We start from the raw sequence: 12,733 nt of genomic DNA on the forward strand, positions 1-12,733 counted from the left end.
TTTGAATATATATTCTATTAAAAAAACCAAAATCAGTTAAATTATTATGTCAGATAATAGTGCGTTCCTTTTATTGCAACAATGCAAAGGAAATTTTCAAAAATAAGAAAAATGAACTTTTGCCTTTGTTTTGTCACGTGACCACGTGACGTACTAGCAACATGGCGACTTCCTGTGAGAACGATGGCGCGTCAATAAGGAAAAGACGCCTGCGAGTTGGTTTAACAACCGAGGCGAAGTCTAGCGACGGCAGCAGCAGAAAAGATGTGGCGAACACAGTTGAAGGGACCAAGAAAGAAAAACTTCAGCCTTTACAAACGGGGACTTTCTGGCTCACTCGTATTGTACTACTGCGCTCCGTCTCCTTTATTTACTGTGAGTATGGAATCCAATTTCTTTTCTCCTTTTTGGATTTGCTTTATTTTTTGCCATAACCCCCCAGCATTAGTTTCCGTGGGTTCTCTCAGAAAGAATATAAATATATTACATATAATGTGGAAAATGTTAAATAATAGTAAATAAGATCCATAATTACCATTTTATGTCAACTATTTAATGACATTGTCATGGCTTTCCCATTGTTGCTTTTAAAGAAATCTTAATATGATTCTCCAATATTCCTTTTTCCTTTAGTTGTGGCGTTCACTGTCGCTTACAACCAGAATAAACAGCTGATTGGGGAAAACGGTCTGATGCCTTGCAAGAACTACCTCAATAGTGTCAAACGCTACGTGGGAGGAAAGATAGGCATGGCTGCTCTGGCCTACACACCCTCCATCTTCTGGTTCTTGGACTGGAGCAATATGGACGCCAACCTCGATGGCATTGCCTTGTTGGGAATGACCTTCTCTGGTTTTATTCTGGTGACGGGAATGGCGAATATGGTGATCATGGGTTCCTTGTGGGTGCTGTATCACTCCTTGGTCAATGTCGGACAGCTGTGGTAAGTTTTGGACTCACTCAAATTTTAATTGACTTTTTTATTGGTTGGATACAAATATTTTTTTATTCCTCTGCAGGTACTCCTTTGGTAAGTTTACTTGATGATACTGTACCAGAACCTCCCCCATCAAACCATCCTCAATCCACATCGAGCTGAACTTGCAGTGATTGTTATTCTTTATCCAGGCTGGGAGAGTCAGTTGTTGGAAACGGGATTCCTGGCCATTTTCCTGTGTCCTGTGTGGACTCTGTCCCAAGTCCCCCGCCGCTGCCCCCCTTCTTTTGTCTGCATCTGGACTTTCAGATGGCTAATTGTCCGCATTATGCTTGGCGCTGTAAGTAAAACTTTCTTCCCTATACAAATTTAACCGGCTCCAATCAAAAATATTTTGTTTATATTACAGGGCTTGATTAAAATCAGAGGGGACAAATGTTGGCAAGACCTCACCTGCATGGATTATCATTATGAGGTTGATTGATTTTTCTCTGTGATGTAAAAAAGTAAAATTGGATTAGCCACTCTCATACATTTCTATTCAGAAATATTTCCCTTCTGCTCGCCATTTTCATTTCAGACCCAGCCCGTTCCAAACCCCGTGTCTTACTACATGCATCGTTCCCCTTGGTGGTTCCATCGCTTCGAGACTATGTCCAATCACTTCATCGAACTAATCGTCCCCTTATTCACTTTCCTGGGCAGACGAATGTGTATCGTCAATGGTGTGCTCCAGATCCTTTTTCAGGTAAAATTATTTCAACCACTAATACACCTCAGGCTGAATCTTTTTAGAATCGATTATTCCAGTACTTGTCAATCACATCATCCTTAAACAAACTATTGATCATTCCACGTCTAGGTCGTTCTGATAGTGAGTGGCAACCTCAGTTTTCTCAACTGGTTGACCATTGTTCCCAGTCTGGCCTGTTTCGATGACGCATCTTTGGACTTTTTGTTTCGCTCCGAAAGCGGGGCCAAGAAAGCCGTTTTGAAGATTCAAGATGAGGATAAAAATGGACAAACACCTGAAGCCACTAAAGGTATTTATGCTGTTGTCATTTACACTGAGGGAGTGCAGTGTGAAAAGTGAACTCAGATTTCACTGAAAACTGAAAACAACATTTACGTTATTTGGTATTGGATGCAGGAATGCGAGTCCGTCAGGTGGTCAATGTGTCTTTGGGCATTCTGATTGGCTGCCTGAGTGTTCCGGTCCTCATGAACCTACTGAGTCCCAGACAGGTGATGAACACCTCCTTTGACCCACTTCGCATTGTCAACACCTACGGGGCCTTTGGCAGGTACATTGTAGCAGTAATTATTTTAAAGAATGTATCTATATTTTGGGGTGCCTGACTTATCAACTTTCAGACCTGGACTGTTTTCACTCCAGTATTACCAAGGAGCGCACTGAGGTGATTTTTCAAGGCACTCTGAGTGAGGATCCAAAAGACCCGAAGGCAGTCTGGGAGGAATACCAATTCCTTTGTAAGCCAGGAGATCCTTACAGACGGCCGTGCCTCATTTCCCCGTATCATTACCGCCTGGACTGGCTCATGTGGTTTGCGGCCTTCCAGGTTCATTTTACAATTATGCATTCAGTAATTTTTTTTTAAGACCGTTTGATTAGTTTAAAAAAACTTCACGTTCCTGTTTCCCACAGACCTACGAGCAGAGTGAGTGGGTCATTCACATAGCAGGACGCCTGTTAGCTAACGATAGCACAGTTCTTTCGCTCCTGGACCACAACCCATTTCAAGACAGAGGGATCCCCAGGTATTGTGGGAGTCTGTTGATTTGTTGCAAAATTATCTTTAAAAAAAAGGTCTACGTACACAACAATAATCTATGTTCAATGCAATACTTGTCGGTTTGTAACAAGCATAAACAAGATGAGTATTAACTCCTAATTTGTCTACGTATCAGGTGGGTTCGAGGAGAACATTTTAGATATAAATTCAGCCAACCGGGCAGTACCAGTGCAGCTGAGGGTAAGTGGTGGCTACGAAAGCGCATCGGTGCCTACTTCCCTGCTGTGGACCTTGCAGCACTCAGGGGGTACTTCCAGTCCAGGGACTGGCCACACCCACATATATCAAAACGGAAAAACTAAGGACATCACCGACTTTGACACACAGAGGAGGTAAAAAAAAAAAAGGTCTTCATCATATTGTAAAAGTTAGGTGTGAGAACCTGAATACATATGGGATCAACATTGTCCTGGTTTGTCTTTTTGTTTTTTAAACATATGCTGCATTTGACCAAAAAATGAAATGAACAAATAAGTCAATTGAAACATACAGTAGTGGTCATGAACTGCAAAATATATTGCATAGAATGGAAATAAATGTTGTATATACGTGTACAAATATTACTGTGTGCAAAGGAGTTGGGCTTATTGATTTACAGAAAATGGACAACCTGTGAGAATGTTTTCATTTTACTATGTGCATTGTAAAAATAAGCGCAGATGATATTCTAAAATCAGTGCCAAAAATCTCATGGCAATTTTTTACATCAATAATTCGCATGTCAGCGTGAGGAATGCCTGTAAAGAATGAGGAAAATTAACATATTCTTTAAGGGTAATTAAAACCCTTACGAAAAAAACATGTAGTAACCATAACACACCAGCAGATGGTGCTGAAAGATAAAAATAAATTCCCAATTAATATTTGAACACTATACAATGTCTTTAATGCTATACGTATGTTTAAAGCCTGGAACAAAATGTGCAGTAAACAATCATTATAATGAATCATATTTTAACATTTTGTTCTTCCTCGTTTAGTCCAAACATTGTCTTTTCATCAGCGAAGGCGTCCTGACATAATATTTTACAGACCTTGTCCCAACAGGTAAGTTTGTGGCATATTACCTGTGCAACACATTGTTGCCAGTGTTGTTTAGTAAATAAGGTGTACAAACAGTTGCTAAATATTCACTGTCACGACATTGCTGAAATAAATCGCTCCTATGGGAAGCGGTTTAATTTCCTGGCTCGTCTCCCGAAGCGGCGCACAATGCGTAACCAACATTGAGGCAGATATGATGCAGCCTTGGATTTGTAGTGTTGCGATTTGTAATGATGCGCTTTTGAATTTTACATTAATCCCAAAAGCATGCAGCACTTTTGATGACATTTAATTCAATTGAGTGTGTAGTGCAACAAATTCAAATTATTCACAAAAGCGGGTGGGGACTGGTGAGGCAACTATACCGCTATTATTATTAAAATTCTATATTTACGCCTAGGGGGGGGGGGGGGGAGTTTTTTTCCTATGGACTTTCCCTTTAAGCCCCCAAGAGCGAGCATTCCTTCTTCACTCCAATCAGCAACACCAGAAGGAAGAGAGAGAGATAGGGCTGTTTACATTTTGAAGCGCATCCTTCAGTTACAGTCGCTGCCAAATATTAGTTATTGGTTGTTTTGTTTGCGTCATATAATTTAAAATATTTTGGGCTGTGTTTTTTTTTCTTTTGCTACGCGCGTCAGCCGAAATGATTTGGACGCGGGGGTGAACTTCAGCGTCTTCCTCGCAACGAGCTCCACTTCCACCAACCTGCAAGTGAACCAGAAGGAACACATTTACATCCTCGGTTTTGACTTGGTTCTTTCTTTTTTTCCCTCCGTTACCACATGCTGTTAGCACCGATTGTTACCAGAGCCATGTCCAGGAAGAAGACGTTAAAGGGCAAAGCCACCTCCAGGAGTCCCAAAGGGTCGCCAGGTATGGGCAGGACGGGAAAAGGTCTGGCTGCAGGTGCCTCGCCGACCTCCGGACTGGTTTACCCCAGTAGACCGTCCATAAGCAGCAGTGGCGAGTTCTACGACATTGCCTTCAAGGTAAGCCAGTCCATCAAATTATTTTTTTTTTTGCAGAATTATGTGTGCCCCAATTAGCTGCCCTCATTAGTCACATAGATGTTGCTGGAAGATTAAATTGTTTATTTTTGTATGTTTTTTTTTTTTTTCCGCATAGGATTGCACTGTTTGAATTAGACCTAATAATTTGTTCATTTTAAGTTTTGTCCCGCTGTACTGTTCAAAAGTCTTCGATCAGAGACTCTACACACTTCACTTTGCCATAGAACAGAAGTTTCTGCTTAGGCTGAAAGCAAAGGTGATTTTTTGGGCTTTATTTTTATTTTATTTTTTCCAATTTGATTTTTTTGGAGTGTATGCAAATTCCTCACGGGAACCAGTAGTCACTTCACACTCTAATACTGTTTTAAGTGTTGCCCCCAAATCCTAATGTTTGCTTATTTCAAATTAGGCTCCATGGACTATCAGGAAAAAATTGCATTCAATCAATACTGCAGTCTAACCTCTTTGTGATACTGAGTACAAAAAAAAGAACACAGTTTTTTTTTTTTATATTCTTAGGTGATGCTCGTGGGAGATTCAGGTGTTGGAAAGACCTGTTTGCTGGTACGTTTCAAAGATGGAGCCTTTCTAGCTGGTAGCTTCATCTCCACTGTGGGCATTGACTTCAGGGTAAGTAGAAATTGAAGTGTACTTTTCAGTATATGAAGTAGCATTGAGAGCATGTAACCATTGTTCTGCCATATAAATAACAAGTCTTGCCATTTGTATTCCACCTGAGACCAGAGATAGACAGCTAACAACAACAAAAGTATTATCATCTACACAATACCCACAATACATTGTTGGAAATACATAATGTAGTATGTGTTAGAGTGGTGCTCACTCTAACTTATTTTGCAAGAACCACACGGGAGACAATTAAGTCATTTTAGACACATTTTAGGCGGAGAGTCCATTCGTCGCTGTGGAGGTCTAACTCTCGCCTCCCACAAGAGCGATTTTATTAAGAGAAACAGGGTGGGGGTGAGAGTGGACTGGACAGAGAAGAGAAAGCCCTTGACCTCTAGTCAAAGCATAACGGGGGATGTTTTACGACATTGTGTAGGATGGGACAAGCTAGGTTATTTATTACTGGTTACACACCAACATAAGCATAAAACTAATCTAGCTAGGTTATTTATTACTGGTTACATACATCCCAACATAATCATACGATCAAGATAGTTTGGAAAACCTTGACAGTATGTTTTATTAATTACATGATTACCTAAAACAACATTGAAGCCTCTTCACATGCTGTGAAAGCTTTCAAGTAATTCATTCTAAAATGGGCTGTTTTGGTTTGGCTCCGCCCCCTCCTTTTTTGACCTTTTAGGTAATGAAAGAGATGGGAAATCAATGTGGAAATTCAACTTTTTCTATTTATCATCCCTGAAGGATAAAAGTGTCATTTGAAAATGAATTAAATTGATTGGGTCTGATGAGGACATTTTAACACACGTACCTGACAGCTGGGATATAAATGACAAATTTGCAATAAGAATCATTTTGTCTGCATGTCTGTTCCCCTCCTATGGCGTCTTCCCAAAATAAGCCAAGCAAATGTGATCAGGCAAAAAAAAAAAAAAGATGGAGCGCACTCATGCTAATAAGATTCCACGGGACAAGATCACCAGTGCAGAAGCTTATTTCTCCCCGTCTTGCATGGCCTACCTAATTCCTATCCTGTGGCTCGATTCTTAATTCTCTCAGTTGTAGGTGCGCAGGATTATATTTTTTTCAAGCCCTTAAAAAATTCAGTGATGTACTGGCTGACTGTCTTTGAGGTCAAAGGTTTCTACAATCGTCGCTTCGTTTCCCTTTCCAACAGCTTTAATGACACCTTTGTTGAGTAGGTAACCATGACAACGCGATGAATATGTGGCTATATTATTCATCAGATTCTGCCTAATTTGGCTGACAGATGGCTCACAGTTTTTTTTTTTCCCAAGCTTCATGGACGGAGGTCATCAGTCGAGAAAGAAACTGGTGACAACGCTAGCAGTCAGCGAGCTGTGACTAAAATTAGCTTGTGTTGACAACCTCGGGGTTGGTTCGTTGCGAATATTCTCGGCCTAATACCCGCTTTGCTTTACAAACTCTCTCAGTTCATTGCGCTCTGAATTTTGGAGTCATTCCAATTCAATCACAGTTGCCGAAGGAGGCCAAGCTGCTGTCGCGCGACAAGGTTCAAATCCTGATCCGTACTCTTGACGTGGATGGGTTCAGAAAAATATTTTGCATACACCATGGAAGCTTGAAATGTAAATACAGGCGTTATTAGCTCTTTCCTTGTTACTGTAGATATGAAATAAAACATGGGACTGTGCTCACCTGGCCTTCATAGATATGAAAATTGTTTTACTACTTGAGATTCAATCATGCGAAGGACTGTATGTTTATCCAGACGACTATAAAGTAGTCAGTGAGGTCATGGCACTCAGGTCTTTTCTTTGTATCACGCCAACAAAGAGTTATCATCTCGGTCTTCTTGGAAATAATGGGATTTTGGGTTCGACATTGAATTTTGTATACGCATTTGATCATCCTAATAAATAAATTAAATACAAACCTTTCTGCGAGCATTCAAGCTACCACGGTCATTTCTTCAAACAAAAATGAAAATGAAGCTTTCGATATTTATAGTTATCTGTGCGGGGGTGGTGCTGCAAAAGAAATTCAAAGAATAGTGCTCCAATTTAATGATAACAGTGTGGCATAATCTGCCACACACACACAAGTGACGGTGAGAATTTGGATGATAGATGGAATTTTCTCAACAGATTGAATTGAATGCGCCTCAGTAGTTTTTCACCAAAATATATTCAACACTCTCAATTTGTCTGGAGTAAACCAACCCCATAGCAGGATAAATCCTCCATTCTGTCATTTCGCTTTTTCTTAATCCACCTCCCATTGTGTGAAAACCTGATGAGAAAGTTTCAAAGAAACCTCCCAAAACAGTCACATGACCCTAAAACCTTATTTGCCTCAAACTGTGTCAGTCCTGCTGTATTTACCAAACAATATCAACAAAATACTGCAATGTGCTGCAGTAAGCACTGCTCAAGCTTGCCCATCATGGTGTACAACGGTGAGAGAACTTTGGCAGACATGTCCAATAAGATTTATCGCGCCAATGGGGAAACGTGTTAGCCGTATTCTTCAGATAATCCTGTCGTAACTCTAGAAATAATAAATGGCTTATAAGGGCACTATGGACTGCATGCTTAATAACACAAATACCCTGCGAACCAGGGCTGTGGACTTGGACTCGCGGACTCGGACTCGTCGGACTCTGTCATTTTTGACCGAGTCCACCGAGTCCGCCAATAAAAAAAATACGTTCAATTTTATTTTCATCATGCTGCTGAGCAGTGGCGTAGCCAGGAATTTTTCCAGAAGGGGCGGGCGCCCACAGGAAAAAAAATCAAACATCACCCACGCCGTTCGCTGATCGCTAAAACAACATCCGGGTCCGGGAGGCAAACGGTGAATGGATAACGTCGCGCACATAGAATAGCGCAAGCACATTCGCGCAAGACCGAAAGAAAAAAACGGCATGAAAATGAAGAATCGAAAAAGCTCGATTCTTTTTCAACCGGGGCGCAGGGAGTCCTAACCGGGCCGCCGCCCCGGCTCGCCCCGGCTTGGCTACTCCACTGCTGCTGAGAATGCACGTAGGAATACTGTCCACAGCCCTGTTTGCTTGCAATGAAGACTAATTTAGTTTTTGCGTGCGCGCCCACGCCTGCCTGCCTGCGTGCGTGCACGTACAAGACCCAGAATGCCCCGCGCGCAGCCAAGATGGAAGAACCCGGGAGCAGCGAGAGAACACTGTTTTGCCTCTAGATTTGGGGGGGAAACGGAGCGTAAGTTACGATCAATGCGGCCACGTTGAGTTGCACTTAGGCTAATGTTTACATTATGTACCAATGTCAAGGACGATTGCGTCACCCAGCTTATATCATTGATGTCTTTCGATAGTTGTGGGGTCGTCTAATTATTTGTGTTTAGATAAATGGCTGAGCTATAATGGTGTAATTAATGAGTAAAACTTGAAAGTATCTGTTTATTGTATTCGTTTATATGTTTAATAAAGACAAAGCCATCACAAAACTGTTGTAATTATTTACATTTTGATCTAAATCAGCCTTGAATAAAGACTAAGCAGTCACATGAATTAACAGAAAAAATGGACAGCCGGACTCGGACTCGGAGCAAAAATCCGACCGAGTCCGCAGCCCTGCTGCGAACAAACTCGTCATTCTATGTATACGATTAATACTATTATAATATATATATGATAATATTGTTTTTAAAAATGGATTTGGGAATTTTTAAATTACATTTTTTTTTTATGTTCAGCATTTTTAATAAATAAATAAATAAATAAATAAATAAATAAATAAATAAATAAATAAATAAATAAATAAATAAATAAATAAATAAATAAATAAATAAAGAGGTCTTGCATTGCTATTATTGTACACCCAAATTGGTACAATTTAATTTATGACAGATTTGACCGTCGCGCATCACCGGCACACGGTTCGTTAAAATAAATCTTCATTTGTCAATAGCTCAAAGTGTTTTATTTACCAAGCAGATTTAGTGGCACTTAGTTTAGAAAGTCATTTAGTGTTTTACGATCTGCTTCATTCTTGGTGGTGTTGTGACACTTTGCTTCTCAAATAGTGGCTGTTCCTAATCTAATAATAAATACCTTCGCCCAGTTCGCAGTTGCATCATTCATAAAAAGCTTTTGCTCCAATGTAGGTAGATTCCTCCTTTTACCACACTGAAAAGTAAACTATGCTACTTTTAATAAAATGTATCCTGTTGCTAACCAAAACAGGAGCTGCCACACTGATTTCAAAAAAACAAAAGGATGAAATCTGAATCTTTTAAATATAAAAGGCAATTCTAAAGATTTAAATTAAAATCTGAAGGTTTATCATCAGATACCATAACTGCAGCAATATCGTACTTAAGAGGGAATAAGTGTTTTGACCTCTTATGTAGGCAGACAAAGAAGCGGGGCAGTCTACTGAAATATTTCACAAAGGCTCAGGTTAAATACTTCAGTGACTGCATATAAATTGAATATAGAACAGAAAGGGAAGCGGTGGTGGAGAAAGGAGAGCAAGGCTGACAAATCCAGGACGAGTTGGATTAGTGCAAGAAGCACAATGAAAGCTGTTCGCAGCCAACTGGGGAAGCTCAGGAAGTTGCTAAGTGGTAAAAGGGCACTTGGTCATTGCGATTATGGATTTTTGTTTTGGGACCAGATAAAAAAGGATTCTGCTCCTTATCAGAATCACTGACCCAGCCAGTGAACGTGGGCGATCAGAATTCGATTTTCTATTAAGCCTGTGGAGGAGCCACACTCTTCGTAGTTAGACAGCCAGACTAAGTGGGTAGTGATGTTATAGAGTTTCAGTTGAACGCAAGGCCAAAAAAAAAAAAAAAGACTTTCTTTTATTATTTATTTTTATCTGAGCCATCTGTCTTTATCAAACAGTCTGCATTGTATTGTATACTTTTCTGTTTTGAATACATGGATTCATAGAAAATTATTGGGGGGGAAACGATGAAACAAAATCATTGTCGTTAATAAATATTCAGTCTGAAGTTCAAATATTAACAAGTGCCGAATCCCAAAAAAGTAAAAGTAAAAACCTTGCCATAGCCTTAGGTGCCTAAAAATTCAAAGCCATTATATAAAATTCATACCTTTTACTTTGATTTATAATCTAATCTTTTTTTTTTTACGTGCAATTTTACAACGTACCGTTCAGGCTGTACCTGTACATAAAATGCCCCGCCCCCCAAAAAGCAATTCTCCTTAATGCTTAATGTTACTAACTCTTGTCATTATCTCATCAGCTTCCTTTCCTTCCAAACTATTTCTTTCATTATCCTTTTAAAAATAAAAAAAACCAGCACCTACAGCAACAAGCACAATTTCAGTCCAAAGGACTTCATCATAAGTTATCGCCAACAGAAACCCCCCAAGCCCAAATCAGTCAAATCCCAAAATCTGCTCCAGAACAAAGAATCGTGCATACAATAAACATTCTTTCGCACATCAAAATGCAAAATGTACCCCAGAAGAAGTTTCCTAAATCTTCACTCCAGGAAGTGAATTTTAAACCAGCAAGATTATTACACTGTGTTGTAAAAGATTCCCTCTGTGGCCCATTGAAAAGTCCCGATGCATATTCACGGGTATCACTAAGCCTCATTGGACAGGAATGAGGGTAGCCCTTTTATTGTTTCAAGGCCAGTGCTGCCTAGCTATCCATTCTATTTAACTACTTCATCACTCTGCAAATTGTTTTCCCAAACACACTTTGTATTTGTATTTGTCAATTCAAAAGTACGCGTTGTGTGTGCAGACAAAATAACAATGCAGAGGAATTTAGTTTAGTATTCCAAATTTTTTTTTTTTCATATGCTTTCATACACAAGCAGAAAAAATCAAAGATGTCTAAGGAACATCTTTAACGATGCTTTTCTATTTCTGTACATACTGACGTGTAATTATTCGTAAACAAATATATTAAAGGAAACAAATCACAGGTAATTGTTCTAACTAGCCAGAGAAGATTAACAAACAACATGAATGCACGTTTCATGTCAGGTAATTAAAAAGACAACAAAAGGAGTGTGCCTTTGTGTTTGCAGGTTTTAGTGATTATAAAATAGCCCTTTGGATCCATCCCCTGCTTAATGCAGATAGGGGTGTTTTCTGCTGTGCCTCTATTTTTAAGGAGCAATTTAATGTTCATTGCAATATTTATGCTGCTTTTATTTGTGTCGGAAAATTTGGATGTTCAAAATTTTTCTGTGGGTGTTTTGCAGAATAAGGTGATGAGCATTGATGCCGTCAAGGTCAAACTGCAGGTAAGATAAAATCTTCTTTTAAATAAAGATAAAGCTAAATCCACTGCTTTGGTGCTTTCATTTTTTCGGGGGGGTAAATAAAACTTTCATACCTTACAAATGAAAATGTTGCTTTTAAAACCGCTAGAAATAAAATAAAATAAAATAAAATGAAATTAATTTTTAAGGAAAAATGCATTCAAAATAAATAAATAAATAAAAATTAAATATACGTAAATATATAAATAAATAACATTTTTAAGGAAAAATTCATTCAAAATAAATAAATAAATAAAAATTAAATATACGTAAATAAATAAATAAATAAATGGATGGATGGATGGATGGATGGATGGATGGATGGATGGATGGATGGATGGATGGATGGATGGATGGATGGATGGAGTTACATACATTATAGTAAGCCTAATGCCTTGTCTTTTGTAGATTTGGGACACTGCTGGTCAAGAGCGATTCCGGAGTGTTACACATGCATACTACCGTGACGCTCATGGTAAGACTCCCGTTTTTTGTTTGTAGTTGCTCGATCTCAATAGTACGATTAAGTTTTGAGCTATACATGTGATGTAATATGTGTGTGTGGGCCGGCCGGGCCTGTTGTCCATCGTTAAAACGGATCTGTCAGTTCTGTACAGCAATTTGCTCGCAGATGTTTAACAAGGCAGCAAGGGAGCCTACGAACCGCTCTTTCGAATCGTCAGTCTGTTCCTGACTTTTCAACAAAAGTTCGTTCTTTCTGACAAGCATTACAGGGTAAGAGTTTGCAACCCAATCACGCCACACCATTGGGAGATAAGTGGACTTTGTTATGACCTTGGAGAAGTCTCCGCCTTATAGCTGTTTTCTATTAAGGTTAAAGAACACTGAGCTTGTCAGGTACATCCACGGGTGGAGCTAGACGGGGGGAGCCGTGGGGGCAAAGGTCACGTAATTGACTTTTGGTATTTTCTGAATTTCCCAGGAATTTGATTCCACATTTCCACCTATTCCCCCTAGAGAACACATTATGAATTTCA

General features: G+C 39.5%; 2 protein-coding genes across 5 annotated transcripts in view; both read left to right on the plus strand.

The window, feature by feature from the left end:
* Positions 1-149: 149 nt before the first annotated feature.
* LOC133171354 (lipase maturation factor 1-like) lies at positions 150-3,311 on the plus strand. 2 transcript variants are annotated; one of them, XM_061304665.1, is made up of 11 exons: positions 150-375; positions 634-943; positions 1,020-1,030; positions 1,129-1,277; positions 1,347-1,412; positions 1,518-1,685; positions 1,800-1,980; positions 2,088-2,241; positions 2,334-2,517; positions 2,604-2,716; positions 2,867-3,311. In XM_061304665.1, exons 1-11 carry the CDS (start codon positions 162-164, stop codon positions 3,051-3,053), a joined length of 1,737 nt encoding a protein of 578 aa, XP_061160649.1. In that variant the 5' UTR covers positions 150-161; the 3' UTR covers positions 3,054-3,311. The 2 variants fall into 2 exon arrangements, with proteins under 2 accessions (XP_061160649.1, XP_061160650.1); XM_061304666.1 differs by lacking the exons at positions 150-375; positions 1,020-1,030 and having other exon boundaries at positions 781-943.
* A 147-nt stretch (positions 3,312-3,458) lies between these two features.
* LOC133171357 (ras-related protein Rab-26-like) overlaps positions 3,459-12,733 on the plus strand; it is a 29,574-nt gene continuing 20,299 nt past the window's right edge. The window contains exons 1-5 of one of the 3 annotated variants that reach the window (XM_061304672.1): positions 3,459-3,798; positions 4,591-4,787; positions 5,328-5,438; positions 11,676-11,717; positions 12,144-12,210. In XM_061304672.1, the coding sequence (XP_061160656.1) occupies positions 4,611-4,787; positions 5,328-5,438; positions 11,676-11,717; positions 12,144-12,210 (397 nt within the window). In that variant the 5' untranslated portion in view covers positions 3,459-3,798; positions 4,591-4,610. Of the gene's footprint in view, positions 3,799-4,218; positions 4,788-5,327; positions 5,439-11,675; positions 11,718-12,143; positions 12,211-12,733 lie in introns of those variants that run through there. The other 2 variants (XM_061304671.1, XM_061304670.1) reach the window with 2 other exon arrangements.

The sequence above is a fragment of the Syngnathus typhle genome, linkage group LG18 (genome assembly GCF_033458585.1).
Source record: "Syngnathus typhle isolate RoL2023-S1 ecotype Sweden linkage group LG18, RoL_Styp_1.0, whole genome shotgun sequence".
NCBI lineage: Eukaryota > Metazoa > Chordata > Actinopteri > Syngnathiformes > Syngnathidae > Syngnathus > Syngnathus typhle.